Below are 13,704 nucleotides of genomic sequence, written 5' to 3'. Positions count from 1 at the left end.
AAATCCATATTTCTGTCTGACTTTCTCTGTTTTTGATGCTCCCAAAACATGCTGCAGACTGCAACTTTTATCACTAAAGATCATACCAAGTTTAATGCCACAAATATTTTTTACTGACACATGTACACATTTTGTGTCTTTTGTTCCTTTTGGGCATAACAGCTTCAACAATGTACTGCTTATATAATTATTAGTTGTATTGTAGTTATATTATATGCTATTCATAATTTGCAAATATATGTATGCATGTATATACACACATATATACATATGTATATATACAGTCATGTTAATAAATATTAACACCCCTGTCATTTTAGAGTGTTTGCTGACTTTAGACCAAAATTCTGGAGATTATTGATGACATACCATATACAAACCTTATATCAAATTAAAGCTTGAAGTCTCTTTTATCTAATAAACCTTAAACTAAATTTCCCAACACAGGTTGACCTTGATTTTGAAAATTTGAAAGCAGGGATGGCTAAAGTCATGATACTTTCAAAAGCTAAAATTTTGGATTCCACGTTGTTGTGGGCATGCAAACAGCTCTCAAAAGTGAACAAACGCTTTAATATGAGTTGGTGACTCTACAAAGGGCTGTTGAGTCTGGTTTTATGGTTCAGTACTTTGTTGGCATCTTTTTTGGCGGCAATTACTGCTTTATAACATCTGACCATGCTCCTTTTCGCGTTTTTGTGGTGTTTTCTCCTTTGAAATTCGTTAACAAATGTTTTTTTTCTTGCTTTCCTGCTTCTCAAACCATATTTCATGAGTATCTTTTTTTCCGTGGAAGATGATATCTCAGTACCAGTCCATTGCTTCAATTTGGACTGAGCTGAACACTACTCATGAATCTGTTTGCTTTACGTGTATGCACCAGTACCCGCCGATCTCGTGTTGTTGTAGACGTTCACGGCCATCTCGTTCCTTCAGGTCCTCTCTCTTGTGAAATCGCTTGATGGTATAGTGCACAGTTGATATAGTAGCTCCACACTCCTTTGCTATTGTCTTATAACCTGTTCCTTAGTCATGAAAAAAGATTATCACACCTCGCTGAGCCTCCGTAAGATGTGCTGGCCTTTTGACTAATACTGCAACTATGAAAATTATGCTAAATTTGCTTCTCTTTTATAGCGATTTGTGACTACTCAAATTTTTTCAAATGGTTTGAAGTTTACTCCATTGTTTTACAGAATACATAAAATGTATTTGAAGATTAGAAATAATTGTCTCTGAAATTAACTCAGTCTTGAGAACGAGAGGAGTTTTCAATGTGTACAAAACTAGTTTCATTGTAAAGAATGGAGTCTCAGCTCTACTTTGATATATAAACTGTTGAATACACCAAAATTAAAAGACTTCCTCAGGCTTGATTATATTTCTCTTCATCTAAAACTACTCAGAATTATAGGTGTGTTAATATTTATGAACATGACTATATATATATGTATATGTATATATGTATATGTATATTTATATATATATATATATATATATATATATATATATATATATATATATATATATATGACGGGTTAACTCCCATTTTGACTGGAATTGGTTGACAACAGTAGTTTATTTGAAACCTGTACCCTGAAATACGACATTTAAAATAGAATAATAGTATTGTAAATAATAGTATTGTAATAAAACAATTCAAGCAAAATGAGATATCATAAAATGCAAATACTATAATATAATACATGTGCTTACTAATCTTAATATTAACTGAAATTAGTTCCCTTGAGTACACAGTTTAAAACAAGATAGATAGAAGTAGATAATAGATAGAAGTAGGAGAGGAATTAAAAAACTCACAATTTCTGATCTCTTCCAGTCTTGTAGATACATAGAAAGTAGATGATTATTTAGAATGATATAATACACATAAGAGTCTTTAGTCTACTTTTCAACCAGCTTCAGCTGGCAGCTAGCTTTCCACTGTCTTCTCCCTTTGAGCTATCATGCTCTATTGAACATGACCTATGACCTCATTATGAGTAGGTTTGATACCAAATATGGTCGCTAGAAAAGCTATCACACCAATGCTATGTATGACATAACACATAATAGTACTTACAGAAAAAACTACTGATAGATAATACTGACAATAAGATAATACTGACAGAAAAGCTATCACACCAATGCTCTATACGTCGTGACACATAATAATACTGACACATCGGAGGGAGGCGATGTTGATGTGATAGCTTTTTTATTGAGTGACTCAAGGGATTTGTTGGTTATGCAAATACTAATCTACCAGAACCGAAAACTGTAACCATCCAAAATGGAACTATAAAATAACCAAAATATGCCATGTACACATATCGTCAAGACAATCTCTGACAAGCAGTCAAACACCTACTCCTGGGCCGCTACCACAGGCGATCCAGCATCATCCACCGGCACTAACAAAGCTAATCTCTGCACACTACGGGAGATTTTTGTGTCATTTGCACCTTTGTACACATTTAGTTTCTCACCCTGTCTGAAATTTTTGTATGCAATGGTTACTTTGCGGACTCTACTGTCCTCACCATGAAAAACGTCGTTTACTTTGGCTATGTAGTACTTGCCACGTAGAGCATTGTGGTCTGCCACAGCTAGAATGTCACCTGGCTTCAGATTTCTGCTTGATTTTTGCCATTTGTTATGTCTGAGAAGTGTGGGAGCATAAATCTCTGTCCAGTGTTTCCAAAATGTATTGGCTAGTTCACTGATTAATCCTAACTGTGTTTTGTAATTTGGATAGTTTGTCCAGCCACCTGGATTGGCAGAGAAAGACCGCCCAAGCAGCAAGCTGTTGGGAGTTAGAATGTTGATTTCAGAGTCTGGGCTTGGTAATGTACCTAACGGCCTCTCATTGAGGATATTGCTTACCTCGGCTGCCAGAGTGCTTAGACCAGTTAGAGAGACGCTGATAGCCTATTGATAGCTTGAAACATCTTTTGGCAGCCTTTACCAGTGTTTCTACAGCACCTTGATGCCATGGGCTATCAGCTGGACCAAAAGTCCACAGTGTTCTTTTTGTCACACTCATCTTGTACACAGTGTCTTTATCCAACAACTTCCAAGCTGTAGTAAGCTCCTTTTCAGCTCCTACTAGTTGGGTACCAGGATCAGAAAATATCTTCTCCGGCCAACCTCTGATTGAAGCAAAGCGGGTCAGTGCCATAAGAAAAGACTCGATATCATAACCGAATACCACTTCCATGTGCACTGCTCTAGAGTAGAGATCTGTAAAGAAGACTCCATATGCCTTGCCACTAGTTCGCTTTTGCACCTCTCCCTTCACTAGGTAAGGACCAAAAAGGTCCACCATTGTGTTGTTGAATGGAGGTGCTGGTTTGAGTCGTTCCAGTGGCAACTGTCCCATTTGTTGGATAAGTAGCTTGGCATCCCTCACTCGACATAGTTGACAGTTGTTCTTGATTGTCTTTGCGAGCTTAGCTCCCTGTAAAGTCCAAAAGGATCCTCTGAATCTGGCCAATGTACCATCTTTTCCTCTATGGCTACCTACTTCATGAGCATCTTTCATGAGAAGTCTAGTATACTCATGATTGCAAGGCAACAGCCATTGCGGAGCATCATCTGTTAATGGATTATGGCGAGCTAGTCTCGATCCAATAACCCAGATCATATGCTCGTTTTTGATAGGTTTAAGTTGTTTATACCGACCTTTGTTTGTGCTCTTAAGGTCAATCATTGTAGATTGTACATGTTTTATTAGCAGCCTGCGAGCTTCTTCCAAGGTTTCAGTTGTGATATGCTTTGTTTGCATTCCTTTGAATGATCTTTGCTTGAAGACACTTATGACTTGTGATACTGTCCATTGAAGTCTGACAGCACTACTGAATCTTTTGTAGTCCCATAAAGAAGACTGGTCTGCAACCAAACTACTTAATGCTGCAAAAGCTGAGGACTGCTCAACAATGTTTTCTTCCTTGGAGAAAGACTTGCAAGGCGAAATCTCCCAGCTATCTAAATATGTATAGAGAAAGGCTGGGCCTCTCCACAAGTCTGACTTCTCATGCAAGTCTTGCAACAGCTTGGGTCTGGTAAGCCAGTCTGCAATGTTAGCTTCTCTATTGACCCAAAACCAAGTAGACATGTCTCCATTAATGGCTGCTTGTATTTCCTCAACACGGACACCTTCATAGGTTTTAAAGCGTGTTGAGACCTTGTTTACCATGTTGAGAACCGTTTCAGAGTCTATGAGGTGGAAGACTTGATCAAATTCATACCTCATCTTTTCTTTCAGTACCTTGCGTGCTCTCTTAGAAAGCACTGCTGCATTGAGCTCCAACTGTGGGATTGACCTAGTTTTCATTGGTGCAATTCTGCCTTTAGCACAGATGAGTCGACACCAGTATTCTCCATTGTCCAGCCTCCAGTAAACATATGCAGCAAACTCATAGGCAACTTGACTTCCATATGAAAATAGGATCAGTGTAGGTTGTCCAACTGCTTTTCTAGGTTTCATGCAGCGTTGGAAACCACGCTCTTGCAGTGTTACTGACTGTACAAAGAACTTCACCCACAGTGATCTAAGCTCTTCTGGCAAAGGTTCATCCCACTTGAGGTCCTGAACCCAAGTCTTTCTAAGAAGACATTTAGCTTGTAGTGTGAAATGACTCACAAATCCCAGTGGGTCATAAATTTTCATAACTTGCTCTGGAACCATTCTTTTGGTGAGTGTTAAGGGAATTGCAGAACAAATAGTTTCAGCGGTGAGGGCCTCTTTGGTATATTGACCTTTTCTTTTTACAGAAAAGTTGATACTTGATCTAATGTGTATTGTGTCTTCCTCGGGTTTCCACAGTACACCTAGAACTCGGACTGTTCTGTTACCAGTAACTTTACTGACTACTTGCTGTTGAGTTACTGTTTCACCAGAAAATTGCCAGCTTTTTACTTTAAAGCCAGCCTTTGAGAGAACTATGTCAGTTTCCTCAACTAGTGACATAGCAGCATCTGGAGTTTGTACAGAATGTACGATGTCGTCAACATAAGTTGAGTGTTTCAACATGTCAGCTACCTCGGGGTGTTCCTGCTGAAACAGTGAGGCTGTTTTGTATAAAGCCTCACTGCCGATAACTCCTGCTGGCTTATCACCCATGTTTACCCTCTGTATAATATATGTATCTGGTTCGTTCTCTGTTTTCAAGCCCCTCCATAAGAATCTGTGGCAGTGTTGTAGGTTCAATAAAAATGGGGTTGAACGTCTTCCTGATGTCTGCCACAAGTGCTGTGCCTTCCTCTCGCCAGCTAAGTAAAATACCCACGATGCTGTTTAGATAAGAATCAGAGCCTTTTGCAAAAGCAGAATTTAAAGATACTCCCTAAAAGCTCTGGCTCGAGTTGAATACAATCTTCACTGGGGTTGATTCTGATTTAGGATTGCTAACTGCCAAGTGACTGATATAAAAGACAGGGCCTGACCAGTTCTCTATTTCTTCCTTTGAAAGTTTCCTTGCAACTTTTCTGTCAACAATGTCTTGGATCTGTTTGTTATACACTTCAGCCCAGCTTTCATCTTTTATGAGAGATTTTTCACAACTTTTTAGTGTTGCTAAAGCTGAACTGTAGTTGTTTGGAAGACTTGCAGGATCTTTGATCCATGGGTATTTCGTAACCCAGTGCAAGTTTTCTGAATCATAGTGCAGGCTTTGTCAATTCAGGTCAATCTCTTGTTGCTCCTGAAAAGAATAGGTGTGACCAAAGATCGGGCACTTAGAGCATTTGCATCCACCGCACTTGGGCATAACTTCAGTGCCAAGTTCTTCGCCGGTAATAAACGAGTTCAAGGTTATAGTTTCTGCTTTGGTGAAACAAACCTGACTCCTGATTACCTCATTGTTTTCTGTGTATGTATTATCATGACTGCCATAAAATGTCTTCTGAACACCTATTACATTTCGTACTTCAGTAATATTGGAAGTCATTGTTGTTGCTTCGACTAAACGAGGATGGTGACCTTGCAAGCAAATGCCAAGAGATCTCTGCATAATACTGAGATGAGCTCCATTCTTAGCTATCTCTTCCTTTGGATGAAGTCCGAAGTAGTTATTGCCTATCAGGATATCTATTGTTGATGTGCTTGTCTGAAGGTACTTGGGGTCATAGTATGGAAAGAGCTCTTTAACTTCTGTTTCATCCAAAATAGACACTGGTCCTGTTATTCGTTCCATTCCATATGCTTTAATATGAGTGACCTCACCATTTGTCAATTCGAAAGGAACTTCGTATTTCTGAGTGCTGTACTTATTACTTATACTGCCCATTGTTACTATGTCCATTGTAACAACACCTAGGCTTTTGGCTTTTAGCTCTTTTGCAGTTGTGTGTAGTATGTAAGAACAGTCTGAGCTGCCATCAAACAAGACTTGCGCACCTTTTGAGTTTTCCAGAACGGGCACATTCATTATGGGAAACAATGATGCATGATCAGTTGTATTTCCACTTGCTGAATTACTAGCAACTTTATTATTCTGCACTGTATCTTGTTTACCTTCCTGACTTTGCATGCTGCCTATATTTGCACGGCAAAATGATACATGGTGGTTTTCATTATATTTTTGGCATTTGCTAGCAGTGCATGAATTCTGATTATGATATTTTAGACATAGGAAGCACATGCGATTTTTTTTCAGCAGACTGTACTTTTCATTAATGTCCAAAGCTAGAAAGTTTCTACAATTTTCAGTTTTATGCAAGACACCAGGTCTATTGTGTATCATACAGTTTGATTCTTGTGCAAGACTGTCATGTGTTACCTTAGAGTGTTTGGTTTGTGCAAGATTAACTTTAGCTATAGCTTTGGCAGGTTTAAGCTGGTCAGTATTTTAGCTGATGCCCTTTCAGCCAATCTCAGCGAGTCATCTCTTTCCCCTTCTAGAAATTCCATAAATGGCGAAAATGTGTGAATTTTATCTTCACCACTTAGAGTTCTATATTGCCTCATCCATTCTTTTTGGATACTAATTGGTAACAAGTCACACAAAGAGTCAATTTGGTTCAAGGTTACTGCTCTGAGTTGACCTACCTCTCCGAACTGACTATATGACTGTTCAACTTCGTTTACAAAGTGTACAAGACCCTGCAGGTCTTCAGCTTTTACCTGTTTTATTGTGTCTAGATTAGTAAACGCACATTGTACTGTGTGGCTAATATCACTCTATATATTTTCTAACCTATCCCACATGCGCTGATATGCATTAGGTTGAGTGACATATACTGCTTTAACTAACTCATGAGCTTTACCTTTTAAGCAGCCTTTAAAAGCCCATGCTCGTACCTCATCATTGGGGAATTCCTGTGCCCCATACCTTCTCCAGATTGCTCGAAACTCTGGCCATTCACTCCTGTCACCACTAAATGTGGGTGAAGGGGCCTTTTTAAATCGAGAACTGGACCTATCTATAGGTGGGTGGAGTGGCTGAGGAACTGGCATGTTTTGATCAAATGGGCTAGCTATTGTTTGTTGGTGCTCAGATAAATATGCTGAAACAATTGACAGCGTTTTGAATTGTTGTAATGAGTATCTAGGGTTTGCCGAAGCTTGGGAATTTATGGACAGAGCTGAGGGTTGAATGTTTGGTAAACTTTCCTTCTGACTAGTTAGATCAGAGAACTGCTGGTCAGTCACCGAATCGTTCCCTGAAATACCGCCTCAAATTTTCTTTGTTACAAATATGTCATTAGTGTTACTAGCCATTGAACCCGAAATCCGAAGCGGCGTAAAGGGCCGACCCAATGACTGACCTGTCTCAATGCTGGACGATGCTCCCGCCCGTGATCTGGCTTCCGAACCAGTGACAGAACTGCCAGCCAGAGAACTCTGTTCAACTGCTGTATTATCTACATTAACAGTCGAAGGTAAACTGCAAACACGGGGCGAGGTAGTAGCATTAAGTAGTTGCATAACTTTGTAAATATTAGTGTCTAGGTCTAATATGCATGCACTAAGTTTACTAGACACTGATTCTAAGCTACTACTACTACCATACTGTTCAAAAAAAGTATTCAGATTTTCAAGGACAACATTAGCTTTATCCAATAAAGTATTAGTAACAGGAACATTAGTGACTTGATTACTACTAATAATAGCATCCAAATCCTTCAGCATTACATCAGCTTTGCTAAGTAAAAATGAGCCCTGCTTGTCAAGTTTCTTAGCCTGGTATTTAGTATAACTACTAACTACTAAGGGCATTGTCATGCAGCTCTTTTACTTTGCTATATTAATCATCTAAATCAAGGCTATTTACAACTTTGTAGCTACTAAAATCATCACTAGAATTTACTAAGTTCTCATACTCAAAGTGGCATGCTATAAAGTCATTAAAACTGCCCTGTACATTGCTGGAGTTTGTTTCTATTGGGTCATGTTGTTCTTGCTGTATGATGCGCTCAAGGCCAATGGCAGCAACTTTCACTTTCGTCTTCAATGTTGATCTTTCTGGCTTCAGCCTTTTTATCTGATCTTCCATCTCGTCATCTGTTGTAGATAACTCTTACTGAGGCCACCTCTCAGTAAATTGGTACTGTGACGGGATAACTCCCATATTGACTGGAATTGGTTGACAACAGTAGTTTATTTGAAACCTGTACCCTGAAATACGGCATTTAAAAATAGAATAATAGTATTGTAAATAATAGTATTGTAATAAAACAATTCAAGCAAAATGAGATATTATAAAATGCTAATACTATAATATAATACATGTGCTTACTAATCTTAATATTAACTGAAATTAGTTTCCTTGAGTACCCCATTTAAAACAAGATAGATAGAAGTAGACAATAGATAAAAGTAGGAAAGGAATTAAAAAAACTCACAATTTCTGATCTCTTCCAGTCTTGTAGATACATAGAAAATAGATGATTATTTAGAATGATATAATACACATAAGAGTCTTTAGTCTACTTTTCAACCAGCTTAAGCTGGCAGCTACATAGCTTTCCACTGTCTTCTCCCTTTGAACTATCATGCTTTATTGAACATGACCAATGACCTCATGATGCGTAGGTTTGATACCAAATATGGTCACTAGAAAAGCTATCACACCAAGGCTATGTATGACATAACACATAATAGTACTGACAGAAAATACTACTGATAGATAATACTGACAATAAGATAATACTGACAGAAAAGCTATCACACCAATGCTCTGTATGTCGTGACACAAAATAATACTGACACAATATATATATATATATATATATATATATATATATATATATATATATATATATATATATATATATATATATATATGTTTGTCTTTGTTTCAGAAGACAAAAAAAAATCTAAAACTAGCCAACATAGTTTAATTTGGAAGCCTGAATGCAAAATAACTGGAATGCAACAGATGTAAAAGTGTGAATGCTCACGAGAAATCTGATTGCTATTCAAGGAAAACAAAATGCCGATGTTGTAAAACGGTAACATTGGAAAACAACGTTTGCCCCATCTAAGATAAGCTCTGTCTCGTAAACCTAAGAAGATAAGATGACACAATTGTCCTTAGTAAAAGACATTCTGGAGAGCAAGATAAAACGTCGTAGAGAACATAGTTACACTTCAGATATAGTGCTAGTACAATACCTTTAATGCTATCCAACTGAACATAGGAGCAAACGTAACTGTATGTGAAACGTCAAAATATACAGACGACCAGCAAACTTTGCAATCGAAGACGCATGTAAACACTGTTCGGTACAGAGAAAAAAGCTTTCGCTGCCCTATGTTTGTCAAATCACTGATCTGAGTTGAAAATAAGTCTATTGTTAAAAAAACATATGGAGCACAAAACTAAAATATAAAGTTATTGAGCAAAGTTTTTTGAATATCTTTTGGTCTCAATCAGTCTAGTACTTAATATGTGTAGATTTTCGACATTAGTGAAGGTGCCGTAAATATGTAACTTATACTTGTAAGTTAACTAATCTACCTTTAGGTTTAGTCTAAGTCAAACTATGTAGCTGAGCCACACAGGGTTTAGGTGAGCAAAGATGTGAAACCCACCATGATACCTATGGACTACAATAAGTCTCAACAGTGATTGTCCTTAATTGAAAAACAGCTAGATGTGGGTGAGAATGAAACTGTCATATCCAAAGCAACAGTTTTTACTGATTGGTGTTCAGGCCTGGTGCAAGTATGAAAAGGGAACCATGCTCAAATTTTTATTTTCTATTCCACAAGTTGAATGGCGCTGTTGCACATAGGAACTAGGCACAAAAAGGAACTACAATTCAGTTCCCGATTACATGCAGAGTATTTAGGAGAGATTCTAACCAATATGTAAAAGAACATTACAGTCATTACTTGTATCTGTGAACCAACAAGATCTACTCTTTTGTATGATTTTTGACCTGTATATATATGTATAGATATATTTGCATCATGCATGTATCAAATATATACATAAACTTTTTTATAGTCTGTTTATAGTTTGTTTCATGACAGCGAGCCAAGTCTCATTAGCAATGGGAGTTAGTTCATTTACCAGATCAGAGCTGCACCAATGAGGCTTTAATAGTTTGAACTGTACTGTCTGTAGCATAAGTCTTTAGCATGTAGCATGGACAGCTGCACTTGCTTTATACTTTCAATGTCACCAGATTAAAACACCCTTTTAATTTTGTGATTGCTTTTAGAAAATTTATTGGCATTGTGCTATGCCCTGGAAAAATCTGTCATCATTTGTTTACAATTAGTAATACTTATTTAAGTGCCAAAGTTTTGCAATTAGTACCAGAAAAGAATAACTAAGGCTAGCTTTGAATAAGTACTTGTTTTTTAGAAAAACATTATAAGCTCAGTTTTAATGGACAACTCTTAGAGGTAATGAAAGATTATAATAAAATTATCATTTATAATGGCACCATGTTAAAATCAGTGTGTTAATGCTTGTTGAAAGTTCTTCTGCATTGCTCTATGTCCTAACTAATTCTGCTATCATTTTACCATAACTACTGACACTATTTTTCTTGCAATAGACATTTTTTGCAATTAGGATTTAATGAGCAATATTAAAGCAAAATTTGAAAAACCTGCTTTGTTTTCTTAAAGATACCACAAGTTGATTATCGGCTAAAAACTAGCAGGAACGGTTCTCACAGTTTCTTTCCTTTCAAATTGGATACCCAAGCCAAGTGCAAATATTTACAACGCAAATGGCCACAGTGCGTTTACTAAGGCATGACGTAAAGGCAGTTATCTTTCAAGCATGCTTAAGGGGTATTCTTAAGTTTATAATCCGATAGATTGTCATACACTTACGCAAAAAACTAAAGCTACAGCTCTAAGGTAGCCAAATGAGTCTGACCCTGCTTGAAATTAAGCTTTTTTTACACATTAAATTTGCCATAGGTTACACTTGAAGCCATGGCAGTCCGGTCTTATAACTCTACCCTCATCCCTTTATATTACACCAAACGCTACTATAGAAAGTCAAAAGCTGTCAATTATTTATGCTGATACTGGTACCTGTACAAATACATGTAATCATATTAATAGTTGTATTTTAGTTGTACTTGTAATCATACTGATACAAGTATTGCTACTTTACTTGCACCTGTACTTGTAATTGTATGAGTAATTGCATTTGTACTGACTCCTGCTCTCGCACAGGCACTGATATCTGAACTCTTACTGCTGCTTGTAACCAAATTTGCACTGGTGTTGTTGCTGGTACCATTACTGGTACTAGTGCTGGTACTAGTAGTACAGCTCATGCCAGAACATGTACTAGTATTTTTGCTCGAAGTTTATAAAAAGTACTTTAGTAGTAGCTTTACAGGTACTGATGTCGGCAGTAGTGGCGTTGTACAGCGACTATATTAGTGATAATACTAATACTAATACCAATGCCGGTACTGGCATTGGTATTAGTATTGGTGATAGTAATGCAACTTATTGCAATACTTAAGTTGGTACAGGTACTTGCAATAGCCATAAAATAGTGCTCTAATTTTGCTTTAATTTTGTCCTCAATTTTTCTCAACTTTGCCCTTACCTACATCCTTACCTTTGCACATATTTACCCAAACCCTTACCTTAGCTCTTAAATTGTCCAACATCCTCACCTTTACTATCACTTTTCCTTTCCCTTCTTACTTATCCAAACCTCAATCCTTACCCTCATTCTGACACTTCAGCTCAAATTATTTTCCCACAATCATTCAATTATCTTCAAACTTACCCCTACCATTGGCATCACCCTTGTTCTTGCCTCGATGCTTTCCTTCACTTATTCTCACCTGTGCCCTCACCCTAATCTTTAAGTCTACCCCCAACCCTACCCATACTTTTACACCCCCTTAATCATCTTTAATCTTAGTCCTTTACACCATCATCAGCCTCAACCTTGTCCTTACTATTACTGTAAACCTTATTTTTTCTGCAACCCAACAATCTTAATCACCCTCTGTCTATCAGTATTGCTCACATATGTATTAGGCGTGATGGCTCAGTGAGAAAGGATTTACATAATAAAAACAGAATACACAATGCACCTATGTGTAGCCAATCACAATCAGCCTTACACAATCAAACGCAGCCAGTCGGCAGCCAAGCAACACTACATATTTCAGAATAAGATGAATAATAGCACAAAGGCTACCCACGCTCTATAACACATCACGTTTTAATTTACAAATCAACATATAAGGCCTATACAAAACAAAGTAATAATATCGCGTAATGAAACACAACCTACTTCACTTTTAATGGTCATATAGTTCTCTACAACGCTGAAGTGGGCACTTATCTCTTACAAGCCTATGAGTTCTGGTAGCACTATTAACTAGTTGCTTTATTTGCTTTTACTAGTTTACATTACTGTTAAGAACATTTGTTTTACTTAAATTGCTGCTCACAACAGTATCAATCTTCTCATAAAATGTATTAAAACACATATCATAATCTAAAGTATTGTCCCCTGATACTTGATCACTACTACCTAAATCATCATCATGACTTGACAATCGTTTATCAGCGATATGCCTGCTAATGCCACTAATTTTTACCACAGTATTAGATACTATTGCAGTCACCAACCCTTTTGTCTACAAAATAGAAAGTTTAACAAAAACTGGCATCATTTAAACTGCATTATCGACTTGTCATGTGTTTTCATTCAAGCTGTGAGTATGGACTTTTAAAAGTATATTTGAATTTATCGGGTTGTATGAATATAGAATTTGAGTAGGAACCACGACATGGCTGTTAGGTGTATGGTTGACCTTTTCGCTTACCCTTAGTTTCTCCCTTCCACATTTCCATCATCACCCTGATGCTTAATCTCAATGTTTCCTTTACTCTTATCTACACAATTACCCTACCCCTAAAACGTACCCATAACCCCAACCCCTTCCTTCACACTCATTTTATGCTTATTTTTACAGTCATCTTTAACCATACTTTCGATATCATTTCAAGAGTGTGCAGTTACTGTATATGAGTTAGCTCTATGTGTTATATATATAGTCAGTTACAGTAAATGTGTTCAATACTTTCGCTTCCAAATGATCTATAAGCATAACTTATCACATGGCACTCATTCCACTTTTTTGATAAAAACAGAAAATGTTGGGCTTCTGGCCTTGCACTGTTTATCGGCATGGCGCTATGAGCATTTCAAAAATGTGTGCAACGAATCGAAGCTCCCAATTCTATTTTCCATA

General features: G+C 37.2%; 1 protein-coding gene across 1 annotated transcript in view; it reads right to left on the bottom strand.

Moving 5' to 3' along the window:
- Window positions 1-5,125, bottom strand: part of LOC137402677 (uncharacterized) — a 34,041-nt gene extending 28,916 nt beyond the window's left edge. Inside the window, exons 1-3 of the mRNA XM_068089181.1 lie at window positions 2,887-5,125; window positions 2,544-2,771; window positions 887-1,019 (exon numbers count right to left, since the gene is read on the bottom strand). Of these exons, the coding sequence (XP_067945282.1) occupies window positions 887-1,019; window positions 2,544-2,771; window positions 2,887-5,125 (2,600 nt within the window). The remainder of the gene's footprint in view (window positions 1-886; window positions 1,020-2,543; window positions 2,772-2,886) is intronic.
- Window positions 5,126-13,704: the final 8,579 nt, after the last annotated feature.

This window comes from Watersipora subatra, chromosome 8, assembly GCF_963576615.1.
Source record: "Watersipora subatra chromosome 8, tzWatSuba1.1, whole genome shotgun sequence".
Taxonomy (NCBI): domain Eukaryota; kingdom Metazoa; phylum Bryozoa; class Gymnolaemata; order Cheilostomatida; family Watersiporidae; genus Watersipora; species Watersipora subatra.
The sequence above is the reverse complement of the archived record's forward strand: the minus strand, read 5'-3'. Positions and strand labels throughout refer to the sequence as shown.